General features: G+C 42.7%; 1 protein-coding gene across 2 annotated transcripts in view; it reads left to right on the top strand.

Moving 5' to 3' along the window:
• The first annotated feature begins 6145 nt into the window (after positions 1-6145).
• The window catches only part of RXYLT1 (ribitol xylosyltransferase 1), a 34798-nt gene continuing 14261 nt past the window's right edge, over positions 6146-26682 (top strand). Inside the window, exons 1-5 of one of the 2 annotated variants that reach the window (XM_032966628.2) lie at positions 6146-6309; positions 11048-11320; positions 16549-16651; positions 22470-22563; positions 23942-24165. In XM_032966628.2, coding sequence (XP_032822519.2) covers positions 6174-6309; positions 11048-11320; positions 16549-16651; positions 22470-22563; positions 23942-24165 — 830 coding nt within the window. In that variant the 5' untranslated portion in view covers positions 6146-6173. The other variant, XM_032966629.2, reaches the window with a different exon arrangement.

The raw sequence follows: 26682 nt of genomic DNA, 5'->3' as shown, positions 1-26682 counted from the left end.
CGACGCCAGCGGCTAGCTGTCAGCAGTAAACACATTTTCCTGTTTGCAAATACTGCAGTCTTTTTTTTCTCTATTTTGTCTCCAATTTTGTAGTCAAACATTTGATCAATGAGGCTGATGTCATAAAGATTAAGCTTCTGATGGCAACACAACTTTATAATAAAGTTTTGTTCATATTGGATCATCATTATGAGAGTTATTTTGACCCCATGTTCATGGACAGATGAAGAGACATACAGATGGACACAGTTCATGCATTAAATGCTGTCAACCTTAGTTGGAAGGCAATATAAAATACAAATTGTATCAAGTACGATCGCTATTTTTACAATTTATCGCTATTTTTACAATTTATCACAATGCAAAGTGTACTTGATTTCCAACAGCTTTGCAATAATTGAATTTTTTATTTTAGAAACAAGAATTGTGATTGCATTCCTCAACTTCATTGAGCAATTCACAAAAGGCCACATAAATAAACGTACTTTAATAAGTTTAATGTCACCATACTTCACATTGAAGTTACCAATTATTGAAAAGACCACATCTGCCCTTGTAAGAAATAAATTAAATATATTGGCAGTAATATAGCTTAACACGTAGGCTTTCGCGACCAATATTATTCATAATATTGAGTAACATAGCTGTTTGCAAAGTATTTGGATTGACTGATTGACGTCATTGGCAGCACATGTACAGAGCAGAGTACAATTTTCGTAATGTAGTTATTTAATCTATATTCTATGTTCTATGGTTCTTTCGGTAAAGTCGCATAGATAGAAAACATATATAACAATAAATAATAAAAAATAAAGTGAATAAAAATATCACGACGTTTCGATCGCAACACAAGCGGTCGTCTTCAGGAACAGGGAGGTTAGCCTCTGAGGGCAAGCTGTTTATAAAGGTTTAGAGATGGGCGGGGCAGCTAATGTTAATATGTAGGAGAGGACCCCGACACCGGCAGTAGGTCTACACCAATCAAAGAGCTTTTTATAAAGGTTTAGAGATGGGCGGGGCAGCTAATGTTAATGTAGGAGAGGTCTCCGACACCGGCAGTAGGTCTACACCAATCAAAGCATTGCACCTCGCTCCACACACCCACACTGCTGACGGTGGAGGTTGACAAGAAAACACAAATCAAGTCATGACCCAAAGTGGTTGATGACATCGTTCCAATGATTGCTGAGTCTATAACCTTTCTCTCGGTTGAAATTGTCTCTGTATCTGTATATATGGATGGCTTTGTGAACGAATCTTTGTTGGTAGCCAGTAGGCTTGCAAAGTACCATCGTCTTAGAGAAATCAATTTCGTGTGAGCCAGCCACATTATAATAATGATCAGCCACGGCAGAAGTATTGGTCCTGCCGTGTTTCAAATCTGCCTTGTGTTCACGGACACGGTCCGAGACATGTCACTTAGTTTCCCCAATGTAACTGCTGCCGCAGATACAGCTTAGTTTGTAGACGCCGGGATATTGCATGTCAGGAATCTTGTCTTTCACAGATGGGATCAGATCACAAATTTTATGTACTGTGTTAAATCGGACCTGGATCTTGTGTTTGTTCATGATTTTGGCAATCTTTTTGGTTACCCCTGCTTTGTATGGCAGGGTGATGGTTTTGATTGGATCCTCAGATGGCTCCTTCTTCATGGTTGGGGTGATGGCTTTGCAGATTGTCTAGTCAGAATATCCATTCGCCTTGAGAGCTTGGTGTACGTGTTTGAGTTCACTGGTTAGGTATTCATGGTCGGAGATACATTGAGCTCTATGGTGTAGCATTTTGATGAGGGAATTCTTCTGGGATGGATGGTGGTGGGAATCAGGTTTTTGGTAGGCGTCAGTATGGGTTACTTTCCTGTAGACAATGTCTCATTGAGCCATCTGGTCTCTTTTATTAGGACATCCAAGAAAGGTAGCATGCCATCCTTTTCTACCTCCATGGTGAATTTGATGGCTGGGTGTATGGAATTGATGTGGTTGAGGAATTGGTTTAGAGCCGGTCGGCCATGTGGCCAGATGACAAACGTGTCATCTACGTACTTCTTCCACAGGGACGGGCATAGAGTGGATGCCTGGATGGCGTCCGTCTCATATTTTTCCATGAAAATATTGGCTACAACCGGAGATCAGGGAGAACCCATTGGGGTGTCTTCAGTTTGTTTGTAGAATGTTCCATTGCAGGTGAAGTATGTGTTGGTGAGACAGTGTCTCACCAGGGCCAGTACATTAGCATTCAATCCTTGTTGGACCAGGTCTTCAATGATTGCAATGGTATCAGGCACAGGTACTTTGGTGAACAAACTACATCGAAACTGACGAGTAAATCACCTGGGGACGGTGATATGTTTTTAATTGACGATACCAGGTGAGCTGATTTAAGTACAGAAGAGGTGGTCTTATCAGTGAATGGCTGTAAGGTCTCAGATAGATATCGTGCCAGTTTGTAGGTGGGTGAGCAAATTGTGGAGACGATGGGATTAGGGGATGTACCTTCTTTATTATTTTTTTGGTGAGCCATATAATCTGGGTGGTCTAGCAGCAAAGGGTTTAAAGGGAAACCGTTTGATCTGTTCAATTAATGAAGCTGAATCATTGATGATATTGTTAGTTTTTGTAACAAGATTGTTGATGGGATCTCTCTGAATTTTTGTGTAGCTACCATCATAAAGTAGGTCCTGAATTTTGTTATTGTACACGGTTTTGTCCATGATGACAGTGGCATTGCCCTTGTCGTTGAAACCCTTTGAGATTCAGATTTAATTTCTAAAAAGGTTACATCAAGTGAACAGCAAGACAGTATATGAGTTCCACCTAAAATTTACAAATTCAGCAGACGTAACCAATAAACAATGTGCCAACAAATGCAACGCATTCGAGAAGATGTCGGCAAGTGCCCGGCGGATTGTTACATCGCACAACATCGGCTTGGGGATGCCTTCATCCAGCAGTTGACTGGTTATAAATGTGTACTAAAGTCACGCAGTATGCTATGTAAGATATCCTATAGGCAGATCCTCCTCTAGCTTCCTCTCAGATCGGGTGGGCAGTAGAGTTGTTGTTATTTGGGCCACCGTAACAGTGATTCGCCGCTAAGGAGCGTGAACGCGGTTCGTGTTAGAGACATTTGGTGGTGCAACGCCTACCCTAGGACTATCTAGCACCAGCCCTACTGTGAGGTAAATAAATACATTTAAATATATACATATTTTAATATTTTTTCCAATACAAAAAAATGCTCCGCCCCCCCCCCTTTTATCCTGATTATCATATGGCCACAATGTCATAAGATGAGGAATCCATTCAGAGCAGTATATAACCCATATTATAGAATAGTCCACTGAAGCAGATATCACAGAACTACTTCTGAAATCCCATCAAGAGACCACTCCTTCACGCTGGGCAGCAGTAATTCCCCACCCACTCTGCCGAGAGTAAAGTCTTGACTGCAAAATCCTGCCGCGTGACAGTGAAAACGATAGAAGGCCGATGAATGTGCGTGTTCGTCTTCTTTGGTTCTTTCGGTAAAGTCACGTAGAATGAGAATAAAATAATAAAATAACACAATAAAATTCTCACGACGTTTCGGTCACAACGCAAGCGGCCGTCTTCAGGTGAAAGGTACAGAACTGTCGGGACGACAGAGCTTCAATGAACGATGTTTAGAGACTCGATTAGTTGAGCTTTCTTGTCCCGTAGAGGCGGGGAGGGATTTCACACAACCTTAAGATCATTCAACAGACTCCAGGACAAGAAAGCTCGAAATTTAACCGCCTCTACGGGGAGGGATTTCACACAACCTTAAGATCATTCAACAGACTCCGGGACAAGAAAGCTCAACTAATCGAGTCTCTAAACATCGTTCATTGAAGCTCTGTCGTCCCGACAGTTCTGTACCTTTCACCTGAAGACAGCCGCTTGCGTTGTGGCCGAAACGTCGTGATAATTTTATTGTGTTATTTTATTCTCATTCTACGTGACTTTACCGAAAGAAGCAAAGAAGATGAATTCTTGCAGTCACGAAAGCTTCAAATCGAAAAATGTGCGTGTTTTTTGTGAGCGGCTAAGGGGCCGTCCGTAAATGACTTCACGCACCTAGGGGGGGGGCAGACATTTGTGATGATGTGTGACGAGGGGGGGTGGGGTTGAGAAATGTGACGTCACATCAAAATGCGCAACTTTAAATAAATATAGACAACACGTTCCACTTAATTAAATATATACTTTTTAGGAAATGTTTTCTCCTACAACATCAGAGTGCAGCGCCACATTAAATACGCACTACAATGATAATAGTTTAAAGCGATTTGAAGCATTTTTTTTGGGGGGGGGGGGGCAGAGCTTTGTGACGTCATATTTGAGGAGGGGTCTGACTTTTTGTGACGCCGTGTGACGACGAGGGGGGGGGGTCAAAAATCGTCCAAAATCGCGTGACGTCATTTATGGACGGCCCCTTTTGTGAACCCAGAGCTACAGGGAAGCTGCTCTGCATTCCGTTGTCGCAGGTAATTCAAATTTCTTTCATCATCAACATCACCATCTACGAGCAGATAGCCCGCAGATGTTCACTACACATTTCGTAATTTGTTTCCACTTTTCTCTGTCTTGTGCCAATATGCTCAAGTAGTGCGCACATCTTTCTTGCACCAATCTCTTATGTCCACAAGCCAAACGTTTGTTTACATTCGTTAAATAGCTGTTATTTTCTGAGTACGGGATTGACAGCGAAGTTGATTTTAACAATAGACGCAAAGAGCGTGCCTCTGCAGCCCCCTACTGGAGCAGTCTGACATATACAGGGTGGCCCAAAGTGAGGACACCGGGTGATTATATCTATTTTAACAAACCACATGGGGTGATTTCATTTATTTTAACACACGTACGAACTGATTGCCATTAATTTTAACGCACGCATGAATTATCTTTTGAAATTAATTTGTGACTTCAAAAATGTAATCCAGGTGTACAGGTGTAATCTTTGAACCTTCATCAATTACCTTTGGTCAATGTTGTCAATTTTCATTCAATGTTTTAGTGCCATTTGAAAAGGCAGGGGAAAAAATAGATATCAATAATGAGAAAATAAATAAATATTAACTTTAAAAACTATAAAAAAATAATACCGGTGTTAAAATAAACTAAATAAACATACGTGCTCCCCCGGGCCGATGCATTTCCTTCATCCGTAGACTCTAAAAAAGCTCAATCTTTAAAACTAGCAACTGCACTTGTTGCCCGTGAAGCGAACATGACCACCTCATGTCTCCATTTACATGGAGCCAGAATAGCGACTGGAGCGAATCAATCAAAGCATTTTTTTTTTGCAGTTTGCAATTTTCTGTACAAAAAAAACTCAACCTTGACATTATGTTTGTCTTCCGCTCTTATAATCTTGACTTAAAGCTTTCGCGACTGCAGGAATTCATATTCTTTGGCTCTTTCGGTAAAGTCAGGTAGATAGGTTTAAATAAAATGTGTTATATCTACGTGGTTTTTACCGAAAGACCCAAAGAATATGCTCTTATAATGTTTCGTCTTTGGCCACGGTGTCAAATTGCCCCTATAATTTTTGCCAATTACCGTTCAGCCGACACTCAAGACCGTCACAATGCCACCACATTGTAGAATAGCCCTGACAATATTTTGGAATATGGAGGCTAGTTAAGGTCGCATGCATTTTCAAGAACATATTCTGTTTGTATTTTGTTTATATGTATATGTTTGAAACATTGGCCGACAACCTATGCTTTTGCAATAATGGCTGCTTCCAATTACTGGAATGTATTTAAGGCTTTGTCAATGTCAAAGTTAAGGAAGTAAAAATTTGGAGATAGTTTTTGCTAATTTACTTTTAGTGATTCGCTTACCCTTTCTTATTCTTTGCACTCATATCGGCTTTTTTTTTTGCACTGCTTGCTGTTGTAACTTTCTGACCCGCCCCCTGCTGGACACCTGTGAAAAAGAGCTTCACACCTCATCGGATTTCTCCGCGATAAATATAAATTCTAAATTCTGATTAACGTGATAGAAAACAAAAAAATATGGACCTCGCGTAACGACGTCATGACGTTAACCCGCGCGATGACGTCACGCCGCAAACAACGCGGTGACGTCACCGCCCCTATAAGACGCCCGGGCGGTTGGGGCGAGCAAGCTCAGACGCCGCGGACGATGCGGCTGAGCAAGCGGCGGTGCTGTTTCGTGGCGGGCGGCGCCTACTGCGCCTTCTCGCTTTACGCTGCCTACGTGGTGTTCTACGGCGCCAGGCAGTCCGCCTCCACGCTGCGGCCACATGCGAGCCCTGGAGGTGAGTGTGTTTTTTGGGGGGTATTGTACATCATTAGTACTAAATATAAAATCATCAGTTACTATTTGGAGGTGTCGCTCGTTTTGTATTTACTAGCCCGGATACACGCGTGCCGCCGGGTGTCTCGCGGCTCGGCCAATGGGATTCGCGATCGCGGAGGCCACGTTGACCCGCTGGGCCAATAAGCGTGCCGCAGAGCGCCACGGCTGCTAATGCTCTCTACGAAATTGTATCCCCGGCGTGTTGTGTTTTTACTGTTGTTACGTTAAGTTGACGCGGTTTAGTTTAATTAATTTTACGTAAACGCGTGTGCATTACGAGATGGCTCAAAGTAGCAACGCACGGTTAATTGCAACGCGGACAAAGTTATGCGTTTAACGGCTTGTCACGTGTGTAACGGCCGCCACTCAATGCATTTTGTGCTGGACGCGTGCCTATTGAGCCAGGCTAAAGCTCATGCTGGCCTAATTGTGTGTGGCCTGTACGATGTGCTTTATTGACGAGGGTCATTGCCCGAAACGTCGCTTGTTAATGTTTTTTTTTCCTTTAAAAAAAAAGCCACGGCGTTATTGAACGTCTTGGATTTTGGTTTTATTTTGTGTTATTTGTCCCGTTGCAAAAAAACGGAGCAGCAGCATTACCAAATACAGTAATGTGTTGAATTGTGTACAGTATGTGTACTGTACAGTGCGGTGTGTTAATGCGTCTTATTGCCATTGTGTAAGCCTTACGCAGAGATTACCGCGTACACGACAGCTTTAACAACAACAAAAAAACCCACCGCGAACTATGCAACTGTGTCCGCGTATGACGGCGTGCAGTTTACAACAACGCGTAGCGGTCTCCACCGCCGTTGAATTTTAATAGCCAACAAGCACAAAATGAGCCAGCAAATAACAGCAGCTGTCGGTGGTGGTGGTGGTGGTGGCGGCATCCTTGTGGAACACAACACGACCGCACAACACCACCAAATAATGCCTCTTCCCCTGCAGCCCCCGCACACACAACACCGGAGCAAAAGCTCAACAAGTCTACGAAACGTGTACAGTATGTTGAATGCGTGTTGAACTTCTTTCGCGCCGTACGTAGCCAACCGTGCTTATCGGACAGTAAACATAAGCAGTTCTGAAGAAATGATTTTCCAATCTAAGGTTTAAAAGCGGCTGTCAAAACCACGTTTTGTACCAATACAGCCCTACACAGTATATACACACACATACACGATTTATATACACACGATCAATATATAACATTGCGAGTCAGGCATTCAATGTAAATGTTTGGTACACACGAATTAATTAAGACTATCAACACGGCCAAACAGAGAATGTCTGTTAGCTAATATGTAAGCGAAACTAATTCAGCTTTAGATTATGCACACGGATTGCAAAGGCTCATTGCTACAACCATGAGTTCAAGGTCTGCATTGTATAATGTTGGTGCTGATATGACATTCTACGTTGGAATCGTGTTCATAATCATGGGAACTGTACAAAAGTTATGCACCATTTGTGCCTGCAGAGATGTTGGCAGGCTGCAAACACTTCTTAAACTTTACAGTAATCTGACATGTAATGCATTGATATGTTTTGATGTGTTACAATACATTTGCATGTACATATCGGATAAGAAACAATATAAATCAAAACTTTACTCATGACGCCTATGTTTTGTAACTCAGCAATAACATATTTTAATCACTCCAGATATATTTTACCGTTTGCTTCGCTAATTAAGTTGTAGTAACTGTATCGAGACCTTTTCAGCAATTGGTATAATATAGGCAAATCTCAAGTTTATGCCTTTTCTCATGAACAGTCCCCATGTGTTTGTGCAGCATTTTAAAAGGTTGCTTTTCAAATGTCCTTTATTTCCTGCAGTCCAGAAGGTTTACTGCACAGAAGAAGATGGTTGTGAGCAAGAGACAGGGGTCTGTGTGTACACATCGCTGTGGGCTGGCAATGGAGTGCCACGTCCTACACCGGCTAAAACACACGTGATTTTACTTACTTACAAAGGACATTTCGTTCGGCTGTTTTGTATTATAGACAAGGAGCATGTGAAGTTTTATCAGCATTCACACACTCGTTTTGCGTTTGCAGGTAAATTTCCAGAAGCCCATACTAGAGTATCTCACCCATTTTGAGTGTGCGTTTTCAACATGGTGTATATATTTTCGTGATGAGTAGTAACAAGGGCCAAGTTTACCCACGCACGGTGAACGTGTCCAAAGAACTTGGACATAGTTTGCACGGCACATATGCGTTTTTAACCTTGAAAAACTTGTTTACAATATAAAGGCTGACTTTTATCGACATTTCTTTGTAATGAAGGTTTAGATAATTTGGCTGATGAACACGTATGGGCTGGAATGAATGCATGCACAACAGATGGGCTGGTGTTTGTCTAAGCAAAAGTTCGTACAGTGTCTGCTTTGTAACACGCCTACTCCCTCTTCACATTTTAAGGACATTTGCTTTGTGGTGACAGCTGTAAGTAATGTGTTTTTGAGATTGTTTACATTTTACCAGTAAGGCATCTGCTATTTTTGAGGTGGCTGGTGGATGTATGTTGAAGCATCAGAGTCTTATGCTTTCTCGGTTCGCAACATTTGTGTTGTGTCATGGATAAAGTTTACTAAAAGGTGGTGTGATCTTACGAATCTTCTTGCCTCTCATCTCTGCTGCTTTTTTAAACATTCATAAAGGTTGACCTGTGCTACACTGATTCACGCGTGTGAATGGTCTTCTGTGTGGAAAGCCGCAAGTCCTTTGATGAACAGGGATAAGAAAGCAGGTTTCCCCACATTTCAGCCTTCACCACAAAATTATCCCATGGGTATTTTTTGGCTCCTGATTGAGGATGAAATAAAATCTTTCTCCCCTAGGCTCCAACTGTGTGCTACGACCTGGAGACCTATCTTCTAATGTGTGAACCACCTGCCGGCTTTTAAAAGTTATGCACTGCCCAAACATATTTCTTGTGATTAATTCACAGTACATTGCAGTTATCTTTTATATTTCCCATAAAAAATTAGGACAATTCATGCTTTGTCTCCAATTTGAAATGGGATTGAAGATATTTCAGGGTCACAAGTTTACAAATGGTGTGACTCTTGTGAATACCCTCATTACCTTCAATAGAATGGCTGGAAATGTCACAGTATTGGGAAAGTGAGTCAATACTTACAGGATACTTTAACTTGAGAAAGGTGTTTCCAGCATTGTACAATATACATGAAACATTTTAACACGTAGGCTTTTGCGACCAATATCCATAATAGAGGTTTGTTTTGGGTTACATCGTGTAAATATATAAATGTGTCGTAAAAACCCGCCACCACCCGACACAGCCAACTAGAATGGGTTGTCACGTAAACAGAACATGTCAAGATCAAAGGGCTCGCATAATTCACATGCATAATTTACATTGACTCATAGATCCCCCTCCCCCCACTTTGCGCAAGAGCACAGAATTTAGATATCCACATGTACGCCTCTAAGGAACGAAACCATTAGACTTCTCCACAAATCTGGCTGTTGCCTGATGAAGTTAGTTGTAATTACTGGCGAAACGTCGTACTCAGATTGTACATTTTATGGCTTGGCTCTCCAACACACCGGTGTGCTGTACTAGTGACGAATTGGCCACGTTCTGTTTACGTGACAACCCTTACTTGTTGGCTGTTTCGGGTGGTGGCGGGTTTTAACGACATTTACGCGATCTAACCCCAAAAAAACTCTTGTACATTAAACATGCTTTTCTCAAGTAACAGACCGATGACCTCGTCTGCTTTTTCAGTGCAATGGTAGATATGCAGGCATCTGCTGTATAAACATGTCAAACGTTCTGTGTTGCTGAATTCCACAAGTGTAGAATTTGGACATAAATCTGATACCATCAAGACTGAGCTTAGATCCATCATCGAAAATTGCACAATACCTGCCTGTTTCCCACAGGAATGTTGGCATGGATTGCCCCTGAAGATGGATGCAAGATATCTCTTTTTTTATAACAGGCGGCCCATGTCTCTTTGACCCTGGTGTTCACTTTGAGTTGTTGCAATGCTGAAATGTTCCCTTCATGATGGGCACAAATCATACTGCTGTCTATCAACCCATACTTAAGCATGCACTGCGAGTCTGTTTTAAAATTAGTTTTCACCTGCTGGAATTTGCCAGGTAACTAATAAATTGGTCATTCCTGGAACGTGGTGGAAAAAACCTTGGCATTTTTAATGACAAAGTGTAGCGCATGCGCCGGAGTGTGCAATATTTTTATGAGCTGAATTTACAGGGTTTTTTGAAAGTGATAAAAGCTCAACAGCCTAATTTTGCTAAAACGCAATTTTCATGTACAACTCATGTTGTAGAATAAGTCTCTTGGTGAGCCGGTGGAACAGTGGCGCAGCGTTTAGCACATTCTAGTATAAACCCGGTGACCTGGTTTCGATTCCTGGCCATAGCTAACTTTGGCGAGTGATATCTTAACCAGTCCTGGGCCTGCCCCTAGGCCAACCTGTATTGACCAGCATGGGGAAGTATCGTCAATCAACATCCATGACCAACACCGGGTGGGGAGGCCTTCACCCATCAGTGGATTTGTTTTTCTTTATCATTGATTGGCAGCAGATGAAACGGTGCAAGGGCTGTCTTTCATTAACTCGTATTAATGTGAAAATGCCAGTTGCAGCAATCTGATATCTTGCTTTCTTTTCATTTGGCGTGCTGTACAACAGACCGGCATATAGCGGGCAGAGCTGGACAAGTGGATGCAGTGGCTGGCAAAGGAGTGGACGAGGTGGAGGAGGAAGATGATGGGATGGAGTGGAATCCATGGGGCCAGGAGTTTGAGAAAGAACCTCCGTACAAGCCGAGGCCTCGCCCTGGCCCAGAGGATGACTCCACGTGGATTGTAAAGGTTCCTGGGGCTGCACCAGGGGCACCGCAAGCCACCATCATCCTGCCCCCAGGCCTGCGCAGGGTGCACATCTGGGGAAAAGCTGCCATTGGTATGTGGTTATGCTTATTGAAAGCTCTTAAGGTGAACTTAAACAAGCCAACTTTCTTGCACATAATTCAATTGTACTCCTCAAACACTGGGAAGGCCCAATACCCAATTCCCTGCCTTTTGCATGTATGGCTGGGACCAACGAGTCACTGACCAAATGGGGATCTAGTCAAGGAAATGCTTAAGCTATGGATAAGGTCATAGGTATGAATAGGTCTATGTCTTGATGCGTAGTTGAGGTTATTTTGAAGCGTGTTGGTGGGAATGGCCATGTAAACTGCAGGTTGAAGCACGAACAGTTAATATTGGCATGTAGTAGCCATTAAGATACCATATCTATGTACTTTCCCAAATAACAATTATGTGCACATGCTGGTGTCAGTCTCTCTACCAACATTGGCATCGTTTGGATTAATAAAGGTTAACATTTGTTCAAACAGTCCAGGCACAAAATATATATTTTTAGAATACAATCACGTATTAATGTATATGACGTATACATATGGCCACATCTCAAGGCTACCAAATAGTAGAAAATATGCATTCACAAATTAGAATATCTGTATGTATTCCATCATTTTAGGAATATTCCGCAATTGTATCTCCAATGTGCAATCGGTTGTCATGTCAAGAGCCAAACAACCTATTTTGGTCTCTCGCAGAGCAATGGAACCATCTGTGTTAGAGAATTGCTCCCAGAAGCAGATATCACAAAACGACTCCTGACATCCCTTGAAGTGACCTCCGATCCCTACCATTGGGGGCAGCATTTTACCACCCGCAGGTCGCGTGTGGTAGTGTAAGGTGGATGGTACTTCCACCTTTTTATGTCGAGACAGCAAGGGTGTGCCAAATACCCTCGAGTGCAGTGGTTCTTTACCTTGACTGCAGCCTTGTACCCCTTGGCTTCTCAGGAATTCTCGCACCCCCAGGGGGTACGTGCACTCCAGGTTAAGAACGACTGCTCGAGTGGAAAGCCTTTGAACAGCAGTGGTATGAGCAAGCAATTGTAGGGCTGCATTCACCTTTGCCTTTTACTGAACTGTTTGCCACCTCAAGTAGTACTCATTTTGGTTCCATCCCCTAAACTATGACAGTTTTCTGCTCTGACAATTTGGAATATGCCTTGTAAAGAAATTGTAGTGGGTTTCTTGTGCAAAGTTACTAAAGGGCTGCCGGCTCATGTGCGTTCACAGTAAAAATTATACACGTTCTCGTGTCACTTATTAGTGTGTAACGCTTTAGCTCAAATAGCAGATGTCTCCGCTAAGAGTGAGCTTTAATAATCCAAAGCCAATCGGAAGTCTGTACTAACTGCATTAGCTTGTGGAAATAATGGCTTTATGGTGTCCAAATTAAGTACAAGTACAATATAATTAAATTAACTGTTCCATATATCGTATGTATGAATGTTGAACTTCTTTTATACCCTACGTAGCCAATCGTGCTAATCGGAGGTGCAGGGGAAGGACAACAAACTACGTAACATTAATAATAAATCAGTTGCAGCAGTTGCAATAAATATATTTACAGCCCTTTGTCATTCCACTCTGGAAGAAGGCTGCTGTCTACTATGTGTCGCTAACAGGGGTAGTTTGACCCTGCCTAACCATGCTGTGCCGTGTGGCTTGGTGAACGGGGGGACACTTAGGACTGGTTAAGACAACTCATCACTGATGTTAGTCATGGTCAGGAATCAAACTCACATTGCCGGGTTCATTGCGCATCATGTTGACCACTGTGCCACCTCTTCCACCCAAAAAATGGACGTAGTAATATTAATGTTTCTGCAAGTAGTCTGATACCTCCTAATAAGAATTGTAGTTGCCAAGATTTGTATTTTTATACTATATTATTTGTATTTCTTTTTATCAGGTAAGGCCCACTACTAGCTCTTTTTCAGAAGTGACCTGGCCACAAAATGATAGCTAAACAAAGTGGCCTGTCACGTGGACTTTTATAGCAGCCAAATACTCGAGGCCTGTTTCTAAATGTGGAGGAACAAACTGAAGGACCCTGAGAATAATGTACGTGACCACAGGGAGAACATGCCAACTCCAAATATACACGCATCAGGGTTGGGATCAATCCCACGACCTCCTGCATACCAGACGAACGAGTTAACATCTTTACTCTTTGGTTATTTCGGTAAAGTCACGTAAATTTCGATTTAAAACTTTCATGACTGCAGGGATTCATCTTCTTGGTTCTTTCGGTAAAGTCACGTAGAAGGGAAATAATAAAAATAAAACAATAAAATAAAATTCTCACGACGTTTCGGCCACAACATAAGCAGCCGTCCTCAGGTGAAGAAACAGAGCTTAGAGTCGCGGCATCTCTTCAGAAAGGTGAGAGACTCGATTAGCTGAGCCTTCTTATCCCGGAGTTTGTTGAAGGATCTCAAGGTTATGTGTAATCCCTCCCCGTAGAGGCGGTTAAATTTCGATTTAAAGCGAAGTCTCTCACCTTTCTGAAGAGATGCCGCGACTCTAAGCTCTGTTTCTTCACCTGAGGACGACTGCTTGTGTTGTGGCCGAAACGTTGTGAGAATTTTATTTTAGTATTTTATTTTTTAGTATTTTATTATTTCCCTTCTACGTGACTTTACCGAAAGAACCAAGACAATGAAGTTACATAGTTGGAAATAAAATCAAGATTGAGTGAACATCTTGCCACCATTGCCTTATGTCTTATTTAAGAACAAAACATGGGCAGGCATCCGTGAAGAGTTGGCCCATTGGCTTGTCTGTTGTCTCATTTCCACAGCCAGTTGGAACTTTGCTGGCTATGTGCCAGCACTGGGTGCTGGCACATAGCTGGCAATGCAGCAGACAGCCTGGTTTCCCATAGCAGCCTGACATAGCCGAACCGTCTTCTCAACCCAGCCGACATACTCATCCCTTAACCCGTTGTGGAGTTACTTTATGGCGTCAAAAGAGATGCATGCGCCTTGTTTTCGAAGAAAGGTTGACAAAGATAATAGTTTTGAGTTTCAATAAGTCTGACCTAACCAGTGACAACATGAACACCTTTCACTTTAGCATATCTCGACCCATCTCCCCCTGGCCACAGGGTAAGGGAATGATTCCGGTTAATGAAGCAAGTGACCAGGCATCTAGGTCCACAGAGCGTCATGGCTCATTTAGTGTGGGTTTATTCATTCATTCATCACGCATAGTCAGCGAAGGACCATTCCGCCGAACGTGTGACCTCTTGCGACAGCTTTCGCATAAACTGCTCTTGCTGCCATACCAGTGGGGGTTAATGGTTCCCTAATTAATGCACCTGCACATTTAAAAACAATGTATTAAGTTAAAAGAATACTGATTAAAATAACAATGTTATACCATTGCCATGACCGCTTTATCTATTCTGCCTCCTAAAGAATAATGTTTAGTCGAAATAGGGAAAGAAAAGGCTATAGGGATGTTGTAGTATTTTTCTATTTTTCATAATGACCTTTCAGAGCTTTTGCTGAGTTCCATAGGAGGGTCCAGCCTGATTTAGCTTTATTCAAGCTGCATTAATTGTGTTTCATTATAATGTGAGGATTAACGGTGGAAGTGCCCTCCCCAACAATAACCTCTGAGTTCCCGTCAAGTTCAGAGCTCATCAATTTTTAATTCATGGCCTTAATTTTGCAATGTTACTTTTATATAGTGAAAACATGTCAATCATTTGCAAATAACTTTAACCACAGAATTAGCCTTGGCTGAGTAGCTGTTTGTTTCCACTTCATTAATCCAATAGATTTTAAAATCTGACCTAATAAAACGCAATTGCTAATCTGGGATATAATACAGATTATGTTTTTGTATGTATGTAGGGGGAGCTCTGTTCAGTTGCAATGGTTCACTCACAAAGGGATGCCTGTTGAGCAGGATGTTTTCAGGATGATTTAGCAAGTGATTGGTTTGGCCCTAATCTTTTGTTGTTGCAAAGTTGACTTTTTAAATCAATGGGAATACTTGCTGGCCTTGTAGTTAAAACCCATTCCTGGCACCATAAGACCTATCGCATCTGAAGGTCCTTAAGATAATAAACACTTTGGGATTTTCTGCTTGTTGATTTCATTACAGGTCTCGTAACATATATACCTGTGCCTTACTATTGATTGACAGATTGCAGAAAATGTATCCTCTTGTAAATCCACTGCGGAATGAGTGCCTCCTTACACTTTGCGGCTTGTAGGGGTTACATGACCATACCACACCTTGCGAGTTAAGGTGGGGAGCAGAGATGCTAAAAACATGACGATGGATTTTTCTGCACTGCCTCTTGTCCACTACATAGCCCTTGCAGCCTATAACAACTGTTATGCATGGCGGTCACCCCTCCAAGCACCCTCCATACCACCGACATCTAATGAGACCGGGTACATTCCCGGTGCTTTGGTTACATGCGCAGAACATTTTTTTTATCCTTGCTTAAATGTTAACAAGCTTAAAAAAGTGTTTGTCTCAACTAATTTGGTAGAACGCGATACAATAATTTTAATGTGAACACATTTTTGGACTCATTCGAGCACTGTGGTGGTATTCTGCTGCGGCGTAAGTTTAGACGTGTGCCTTTTTTTGAACATCTACAGTCAATGGGCCGCGGTTGGTAAAGGCTTCGGTTCAAAGTGCGGATTAGGTTTCTAGGTTTTCGGTAAGGATTTACTGGCGGATGGAGTGGGGTAAACTAATCCGCTTTGACCTACGGTGTGTGTGCTGGGGCAAAAATGCCCTTGGCCACCACAAATGAAAAGGGAATAAAGATGACGTGGGAGTCGCACGGCTAATGAGGTGCAATGCCAATTAGCATTGCCCGCTGAGAGGCCTATTTACTTGTTTTGTGTTTTATTATGTGGGTTTTTTTGTGTGTGGGCATGGTTTATGTTTTTGTTATGAATGTAGAATTGTGTATTTTAAAGAAAGGGGGGATTGGTTGTGTCGTGGTTAGTGCAATTCCCAGTGGCGGTTAACATCGGTGTTGAAAGATATCTGAATCAGTTCTGGACCATTGACCAGCCTGGTGAAGTATGGTCAATCGACCCCCACGACCTATGTGTCGTGGGAAGGCCTTCATCCAGCATTGGATTGATATGGTAGTGAAATAACTATTTTAAAAATGAAAACATTTCTCTGCAACCATAACAATTAAATGTGTTTATTCTCAGGTGCCATGGTGTGCATAAGTATGGATTTGTACCGTGTTGTACTGATGGTCTGTGTGTGTTCTTTTTAGGGATGTACTTGTGGGAGCATGTGTTTGGAGGAGAGCTGGTGACCATGGATTCTTCTGGGCAGTGGCAAGAGGGAGCCATGACCATTAAGGACATGTATTTCAGGTATGGGCTAAAGGGGTGGGTAGTGGTTAGCACTATTGCACGGCTAACACCAGTGACGTGTGATGGTGCGCCACAGTGGCGAGATGTAAACTTCCTCCCCTGGTATGCAGGAGGTCGTGGGTTTGATCCCCACCCTGACGCCGGTATAATTGGAGTTTGCATGTTCTCCCCGTGATTCTCCCAGGTTTTCCCTCCGCATTTAGAAATGTGTGTTTCGGGTATTATTAGAATGTTATACATTTCCACGTGATTAGCCACTTCGTTGAGCGATCATTTGTGGCCAGGTCGCTATACAGCTCAGTGGGCCTTACGTGGTAAAATAAAAAATATATTTTTATAGTTTATAACTCCACCCAGTCCTTGGCCCCACTTCGCCAACTTCTAATGACCAGGTTGGAGAAGGATGATCTAACAACTCAACTTGACCAACATAGTGTGACAAGGCCTTTGTCCATCCCGAGAGGTTGGCAAAAACTCTAACCACCGAGGAATGTCATGCATCATTGCTTACAATATTCTTAACTACTCTAATCCTTTGCAACTTTGCTAATGTGTGTTGTGTACTTCTTCTTTTGACTGGTCCATGTGTAAAGCTGTGGCACAATGTGAATCCAAAGGTAATGGAGTCGCATCAGTCCTCAAATGAAATCATCTGAAAGTATTTTAAATTCGTCTTGTATAAAACACACTTGAATGTACGTATGTGTTCTGTTTATTTGTTAATGTACATCAAAAATATGGGTCGAAAACAATGAATTTGTTAAACCGTTGGAGGATGTCTGACCGTATTATGCACTATGAAACAGCACCACGTGAGGGTGCTAGAGGAAAAGGAAACAAACCCCGTAGCGCGGGTTAAAGCGTTCTGATTTTAGCACCAGGCCTCAGTACATCTCCCGGCGTCATTGTGTACTTCATTCGTATTTGTTCTGTAAAATAGATGAGATAACTGGAACTATCTGGTTCTACTGGAGCATTGCATTTAAAAAAAAATTGTTACAAAAGTGGTTGTCAAATCTCAGAAGCTCGGATTGAGCTTGGATAGTTCTTGGATGGGCCAGCACACGCACGTCAAGATATTTGCAGGCTACGTTGTGAGCAGCAGAGGATAGTGCAGACAAATCTATTGTCATACTGTGCTTCTACGCTGCCACGTCTATGCTCCCTACCCTCAACCCGCACTGGCCAACACGGTTAAGTATGGTTAAATAACCACAATCACTTGCACGCATGGGGGAGGGAGGCCTACTGCTGTGTATTTACGATGTATCCTATTTATATTATCATGTATATAGGTCTGAGTAAATGAAACCTGAACAGCCTAATTGAATATCATTTAATGTACAACACGAATACAAGCCATACATTCATGTCAGACTGTCTCTCGGGGCTGACCAGCAGCAACCTCAGTAGAAATACAATCTGGGCTGAGATCCTGGTTTTTGCGTGTAACGTTGTCCGCGATCACATTGTAAAATAAAATCGCAAGGTCCACAACAATACAAATATCAAAATGGCTGTACCCTATTAAAATACTTTTAGTTACAAAAAAAAAGCTCTACCGCTCAGTCAAATGGCGTTTGGGCGTGCGAATCCAGATCCCTTCACCCGGCCAGCCCCCTGCAGCGACAATAGATGACCCAGTGGCCATTAAATTGACCATTGTCTCGTTAAATGTAAATGGTCTTAGACACCCCATTAAAAGACGTGGGGCTCTTAACCTTTTCAAAAATAAACGGACATCGCCCTTTTCCAAGAAACACATCTTGCACAACTTGAGGCTGATAAACAAAATTAAGCTTTTAGTGTAATGTGGATATCTTAGTTCTACTTCTCTGGCCTCGCTGCGTTGATATAAAGAAGGACCATTGCCTAAAATATCTATTTTATGCTTTTTATTGTAGGACAGTTACTGTTGGATGGTTTTTGTTTGCGTTAAGCTTATAACTGAACTAGTTTAATTATTTTTGCCAATCAGAAACTAAACTAAGGTTGTGAAAGCCACTGTGTATTGCCACTGTTTGTGGATCTGTCCATAACACGGAGAAGGCGCTGTAATATTTATAAAGATGATCCAGTATGAACAAGACCGTCGTATAAAGTTGTGTCGCTCTTCGAGAATTGCTCATTGAAACCTGGACAAATTGATCAAAGCACTTCCAAACACGTGCAGACACAACACAGGCAAAAATTACTTTGTACAAACATTCAATTTTATTTTTTTGCCGTGATAGCTGCAACAACTTGGCCCAAAGGAAAACTTTCAGATTTAAAGTTTGCTGTGTGTGTATGAATGATTTATTGTCACGTAACATTTTTTGTGCGTGTTTCTGTCGCTGACTTGGCATAAACATTTTCATCGTCATTTAACTAGTTCCTGTGTTTTGGTAAAGTGCCTTTCTTCGACCTGATAAATAATCATGGGTATTGGCACTCGCCAAACACACGCGTCATGAATATATGTAAAAAAATAAAATTGCGTTGTGCAGGTCAATGTGACATCCCAACGTATGCACGTGTACAAATGTAAAGTTATAATTGCACACGCAATTGCTACACTGTCGAGAGAGGAAACTCGCATCGGACAAAAAGGTGATCTATACATGGAATGGATACACCAGGGCAGAGATGGAGAGGCCGTTATAGAAAGAACTGCTTTGAAGTGGTGAACTGGGATTTGAAGGGCCGGAGTGGACGTGGAGATGATGGACCAGGACAGAGCTGTGTGGAGAAAGAGGGGCCAAGAAGGAAGTCAGTCCACACATGAGTGGGAAATGTGATCCTTCTGGCGGTACCCCGGGCTACCAAATAATACAAGATGGCCGAGGCAGTTAAATATTTTATTTCTGGGACACTATTTTTTTCCAGGGGTGTACTGAAGGCCACGACTGGGGTACAAATCAATCCGAAATCAGTGCCACTTCGATGTCGAAATGCAGTGAGGGCGATTGCGCTGAAACCCGGAACGTTCGTATGCACCGTAGCGGTGCATCGTGTACAGCTCGTCGATGAGTTGATTGCCGCATCGCCGACCATCATCAGATTAAGAATGACTGCATCATGGACATTATGCGCTACCCCGGGGTACTATGGTACCCCGGGGTAGCACCATAAAGTTCATATGTCAGGAAGAAGATGCTCCGCTTTGCTATATGTAACGTTTAAAAACATGTTCGGAAAGCAAATTCTCAAGAATTTACACGAATATAATGTATTGGAAACGTGCATACTGACAAAGAGAAGGTGAAACTGGCTGCAACACTTAAGTAGCGCCGTAAGAACTACAGGTGAGCACAAATGCAAAGCAGAGACATCGTTTTGACAATATGTGAATGGCGAGTGCACATGGGCGCATTGCAACATGATGGCTGGTAGACAGTGGTGACAGTGGCATCCAAAGGAGAGCATATGTCTGAATATGATGACCAGATGGGGAGGCCTTTATCCAACCAGTATGTTGACATTTAATTTATAATTTTCATTTGTAGATTATTTTTTTGTTTTGTCAAAAGCATATGCATTATCTGCATGAGTGAAAGAGTGATGATATTTAACGATTTGGCGAAAAATGCATTTATTATGATGTGACAATCGGATGCTTTTATATGTCTTAATCATTTCATCTAAAATTGGGTAAATGTTATTTTTGATATCTAGATTTGAAGCTTTCGTGACTGCAGGAATCCATACTCTTTGGTACTTTCGGTGAAGTCACGTAGATAGAAAATAAATCCCTCCCCTTGCCCCTCCCCCCTTATCGAAACGTGATTTATTTTATTTTTGATACTCTGGAATGTTCCAGTATTTTGAAAAACAATTTTGTATGACCATTTCCTCTACAGCTTGCTTTGGTGGAGCAGTTTAATATTGTTAAATAAATCTAAGCGTTGTGGTTAAACAAGGAAAACAAAACAAAACAAACCTATTTTAATCATGTCCATCCCTGCTAGCATATAAAGTGTCTTAAAGCATTCTATAATGCTACAGTAATCCTTCCTGTCTTTTAGATGTTATTTCAATGATAGGGCTTGCTTTGAAATTTAGTGTTAATGCAATATGCATGACATGATTTTATATCTAATAGCTTTTACTTCCATTTTGGGTTAATATATAGTTTGTTATTTTTATTCGATGATTATAAAATTTTATGGATCATTTTTTACAAACTTTGAAATAAGGCGTTCACATATATTTAATTTAAATTCTTGCGAGTTTAAAACATTTCCAACCTCATCCCTATAGCTGAGATTGTTTTTAAATGTTCCCAACATTGCTTTAGACATTCCCGAGTCATTTAGGTCATGACCATATCCTCACAGGCTGAAGCACAGATGAAAGGATATCCAGAAGGGAAATGAGGATGGAATTACTCATCACTGGTTTGGTAATGGGAAACGTGTTTTGCATTCAAAGTAATTGTTGAGATTGTTGTTCTTATTATGGGACTCTTTTTTTTGCCAGTATCAAAGTATGAAGGATAAGAATAGGTTCTTCCCTTTCTGGCAATAAAGCTGGTGTTTCGATATTCAAACACCAAATGGATACCTTTTGATAATATAGCTGCTCAACCGGAGCTATAAATGTTCTCATACATATGGCATTGTCTTTGTGCTGTTCGCCTGTTGGCGTTCTCTGGTCTTACACCGGTGAGACTAGGCCACAAAGAAGGCTGTCTCTGGTGTAGGCAAATCGGTTTCAAAGACAATGCATCATATATTATCAGCATGTTTGTTTGCATGTTCACCACAAGTACTGTGTGTGGTTAATGCAGTAACTTGATTCCTTGCATAAGGTTTATATTTGGTGTTTGAACATCTTAACACCTGCTGTTTTATTGCCAGAAAGGGTAAAACCTATTCTTATGCTTAATATATTTTTTATTGTGTGCATCAATGTCCACTTATGAAGTCTTTAATATGAGAGTGCTTTAATGAGTATCCGTTGGGTTTTCTTGCAAGAGGAGATGACACATGAGTGTGTGGGTTTTTTTACATTGTTATAAAAGAAGGTACCCTGTGGAACCTTGTAAAGGAAACGACAATCACGTGTTTATTATTTTGTAGATGCACACCTAGGACTATTCCAGGCTGCCTGCCGCGAGTCGGGAACTTCGTTAATGAGAAAAATTGTTATTCACGAGCAGGAGCGCTCTTGTGACATTGCAGCGATGCCACTATGTATTCATCTTATTTAGAATATGATGCTCATCGTGATGTCACCAGAGTACCTCTGACTGATTTTAAAGGCTCTTTATTGTCGATAATGAAGGTTCAACAATCTATAATGAAGGTTGTTGGACAGGCTGGGACAATCAACATAGGTACATATTTACAACATAGTTGCTGTTTCTTGGGTTGTGCCTTTAAATGAGATATTTCAAATGTATTAGTTGTGGGTGAGCATACACCTTTGCAGATATAATGCACCTAACTGGGCCCTTGTTTTGCCTGTAAACAATTTGGGTGTTTATTTACACACAACCCGTCACGTGAAGGGTGGGACAGTGGTTATTGCACTGCATTACGAACCTGACGATCTTGAATTTGATTTCTGGCCACAGCTATAATCGGTGGCAAGCGGTATCTGAACTAGTCTGGGGTGTACCCCTTTCACCAACGCGCACTAACCAGCACGGTGAAGTATGGCCACAGTCCCCAATGATTACATAGCAGTCGGATTTGCATGACCACTGTATCGCCAGTAAACGTGCAACGTTGGTCCAACGTTGGCATGCGGTTGAAGCGTTGGGCCAACTTTCCCGCGTTTTACTGGATTCCCACATTTGATTATGGAGGAATGTGTTTGTCACTGTGCCCAGGTTCCGTACAGGCCCCATGTTGGTGCCTGAGCAGGTGCCACTGGAGGGTGCGGAAGCGGTGATGCTCGTTCTAAATGGCCGCGAGGATAACAAGGTGAACATCCCGCTCTCCACATCTCACTCTCATCCGAGGCAGCCAAGATGATTAGGGCAGCACATACTGACTTGCGCATTGGCACTGCATATGGCAGAATAAAACTAAACTTTTATTTTACCAGGCAAGGCCCACTGAGCTATGTATCTCTTTTTCAGAAGCAGCATGGCTATCACACATGATAGCTCAACGAAATGGCTTATTGTGTGGGAATTTATAGCAGCCAAATACTCGAAAGGCATGGTTCTTAATATCCAGGGAAAAACCGGAAGACCCGGAGAAAAATCCATGTGACCGCGGGGAGAACATGCAAGCTCCAAATATACAGGCGTGAGGGTTGGGATTGAACTCACAACCTCCTGTATACAAGGCGAGGTAGTTAACATCTCGCCACCGTGGCACCCAATGTTTTCACGGTTGTACTATCGTAGCTCTGATGCGTTTCTGGCTTGTTACCGCGTGTTGTTTGGCACGATGGTCCTCACGTTTCTCTGCGCTTCTGCTCTGAGAGAAGCTCCCAACAGCACGTGGTGGAGCGAAACGGCGGTTGCCGTACTCAAGAATGCATGGTACAATTCGAGAATACGTTGGAAAGCTAGACTTGTGCCTTGTTTCCATGACCACTGGTACAAGCTGGGCTGGAGAGCACAGCAGCCAGACCTGGCCAAAATCGATCCAAATCACTTACGAAGTTGGCCAGTTTGTGCCTCCCTTTTGTAACTGTTGCACCCCCACTGAATAATTTCAACTGGTAATGCGCCGTAGTATTTGCTCACCCAAGAGAACGACCCCACAGGGATGATGGCCTGAGTCAACCCCCCCAATCAGGATTCGAATTCGCAATTTGTGAAGCCACTTCGTCTATCGCTGAGCAGCCTGGCTGGATTCTTTGCTATTCCAATGCAAACCAAGCCAGGACACTGCACATACCTAGCGATTGGTATTGGTGTTCACGGAAATCCTTATCTTGGGGTGGGGGGGCTCTGAGGACTGTAGTTGAGAAACACCACTCGAGAGTAGCTTCACTCTTGGTGGCGAGATGTTATCTACCTCGCCTAGTACACCGGAGGGCATGGGTTCGATCCCAACCCTGACGCCTGTATATTTGGAGTTTGCATGTTTCTCCCGTGGCCGCGTAGATTTTTCTCTGGTGTTTCCCTCCATATTGAGAATCAACCTGCGTTTAGGATATTTGGCTGCAATAAATCGCTACATGATAAGCCACTTCGTTTGAGCTATCAATTGTGGCCAGGTCGCTTATGAAAAAGAGCTCTCTAGCTCAGTGGGCCCTTGGTAAAATTGAAATAGTTTGTAGGTACTTTTTATGTATATAACGTCACATCGCCGCCAATGCCGCTTTTCTGTGGCCGTCTTTAAGGTGGCATTTGCCAGGCCCTGGCTGAAGTGGGCGCAACAGCTGGTGGAGCAGGGCAGGATCCGCGGCGCCGGCCTCGTGCTGCTGGGGAACGAGCGTTGCGACAACGATTGGCTGGTGCCGCTACTGCGCGGCGCTGGCGGCTTTCTGGAGCCCACGTTCCTCGTGTACGACAGCCCCTTGGTGGACGGCTCCTCTGTACTGCAGTGGCCACTCGGTGTTGCGACGTGAGTCCAGCTGGGCCCCATGCACTCGGTACCCCCCCCCCCCATACCGTGTTACATCACTGGTGTCAGTCCACTGCTGGATGATGGCTTGCACCCCCTCTGATGCCGTGGGAGTTGCTTGGCAACGCTTTGCCACGCTAGGTCAGCCCTCTTATTCTTGAAAAAAGAAGAATATGCTTTACCCTTTCTGGCAACAAAACAGGTGTCAAGGTATTCAAACACCAAAAATGGATACCTATTTTAAGGTATCAAATCTGCATTAACCACACATTTGTGGCAAAACATGCAAACAAACATGCGCTGATAACATATGCATTGTCTTTGAAACTGATTGGCCTAAACCCAGACCTCTTTCTTACCAGAAGAGGTAAAGCCAATTTTTTATTGTCTTTATTCTGGCAAAAAGGTTTCGACGAGACTTGTTATTGTATGGTTGATGTTGATGTAGAGCGACAACTATAATTTTACTATGAGGTGGTTGAGCCAGATAATTCCATCTGGAGTGTAGTAAAGCTTATTTCTGTAATGCCTCCTTCGTATTTGTGAATCCGGCATTGGCAAGTGTGGATTGGGTGTAAGTGGAGTATAGATCTGAGAGCATAGTACAGTACAACTGTAGTGGGTTCCAGGACACGGAGACGGCAGAGTAGAGGCAGCACTATTTATTCAAACTTTATCAAGGGTTACACTGGAAGGGGTGGTGGCCCCTTCACCCGTATACCTCAGGAACAACCCCAGGCTATCTAGCCTAAGCGCTAGGCTCCCAATTCCTTCGGCTATGGGCTCTAAAGGAGGCTATCTGATCTGGCCCTGGTTAGGCACAGATCTCGGCACCCCACCAACCAGACCGGCCCTTAGAAGGACTCTGGCTCTGGGGCTCTGGGGCCGCACCACTGGCTTGCTGTGCCGGCCCTGAAAAGGGCAGCGGTCACAGGAGTTCCAGGGTCTCGCCTAGCTGGCCTTCCTTCTTCACTGGTTACTTCAGCCTCGGGCCCAACACTCTGCCCAGAGCTCTCTGGCTCCCCGCCCTTTGTACCCACTGGGGGTGGAGCCATAGCGGACGTGGTTGTAGCCATCAAGGTGTGGGTGTGCCACACCTGATCGCACCATGTGTTTGTTCCCCATAACACCCCTACACAACTATAGATTTTGCTGCACTGCTCTGCTGCCCACAACATAGGGTTATGGCAATAGACTATAAGTGGATTATTGTGCTCAAGATACATGCAGAATAATTGCCCATTCATGTGTTTGTAGTTCTAATAGTCGAAGTGGTTTTCTGTCCAAATGGGTGTGGGGTGTGTGACGCATCTCTGTTTTGCAGCCCTAAGTCTATGATCAAAACCACACATTACTATGGCAGGGGCGAGTCTTGCCATGGCTTAATTATTGTTGACGTCCTGCAGTGGTACTAATTCGGTTGACACTGGAGTCAACTCCTCGTGGAATTTTTGTTACGCGAGATAAGTTATCTCTAATCACTATGCCATGCGGCCTAGACATTTTCTTTTTGTTAACCTCCACAAGGGTAAAATACATTGGGTCAAATGATGACTCAGAATTGTGACAATTCATCGAAGCGTGGAAATGCTGAACCATGTGTGACTTCCAAGCATTGCATTTCAACCAAGTGTATTTACTCCCACTGCTTGCCTTCTGAATGGCCACATAATTACCGTGTCATGTTCACGGCCTCTTGTAATAAAAAAAAACAGTTCGTGCATGACATTTTTATTGTACAGTATTAATATTTTTCTTTAACCATAAAGCCGCTGTGACGCTTTCAATCTAAAGCACGCAATTCAACGCATGCCTCGTGAGGGTTAGGAATCGATATTGATCCACGAATCGACGTACTGTTTTGTTACACCACTACTCATTCCGAAACACCCCGCCAAGATGCCACTTCGGGGAATTCCGCGCAAGTTTCAGTTGACCCGTTGTGTTTGTAGAACGATCAAACTTCCGCATTAATTCTGGAAGGTCGCTACGTTAATGCGTGTCTGGGACACAGCGCTGTGCTTGGTTCATGCTGAATGTGCGGTTTGTGGCACGCCATGACATTTTCTACCAGGTTTTAATAATAACTTAACATCTGACTTCCACTTGATTATGCTTCTCCCTGCACCCAGCTGTTAATTATAGGCTGGGTGCAATGTGGAATGATAGTAATTATTTTCCAGCGATGGAATAAAACGAATTATTCATTTTTTAAATGTTATTTTGCTTTTTGCCATTTTTATTTTCTATTTAATTCGCTATTGTCAGTTTATACACGAATGAAACTACATTTCCATGTTAAAGTTGTAAAGAAATGTGCATACAGAATCTTAATTCCTCAAAGTAATCCGAGCTTGAAGCTGATTTTCTGCCATGGCAATGCTCATCTTATTGCCCAATAGGCAGGTATTTCTAACTTTAAATTGCCAGTCTAACGTAACATCGTCTATTATCTGCAGTGATGCCTGGTAAAACTATTAGTGTTTGTTAAACACAATCCTTTCGCTAATTCAGCCT

This window comes from Petromyzon marinus, chromosome 36 (assembly GCF_048934315.1).
Source record: "Petromyzon marinus isolate PM22_M1 ecotype Great Lakes invasive population chromosome 36, UKy_Petmar_22M1.pri1.0, whole genome shotgun sequence".
Taxonomy (NCBI): Eukaryota; Metazoa; Chordata; class Hyperoartia; order Petromyzontiformes; family Petromyzontidae; genus Petromyzon; species Petromyzon marinus.
This window is presented reverse-complemented; position numbering and strand designations above follow the sequence as displayed.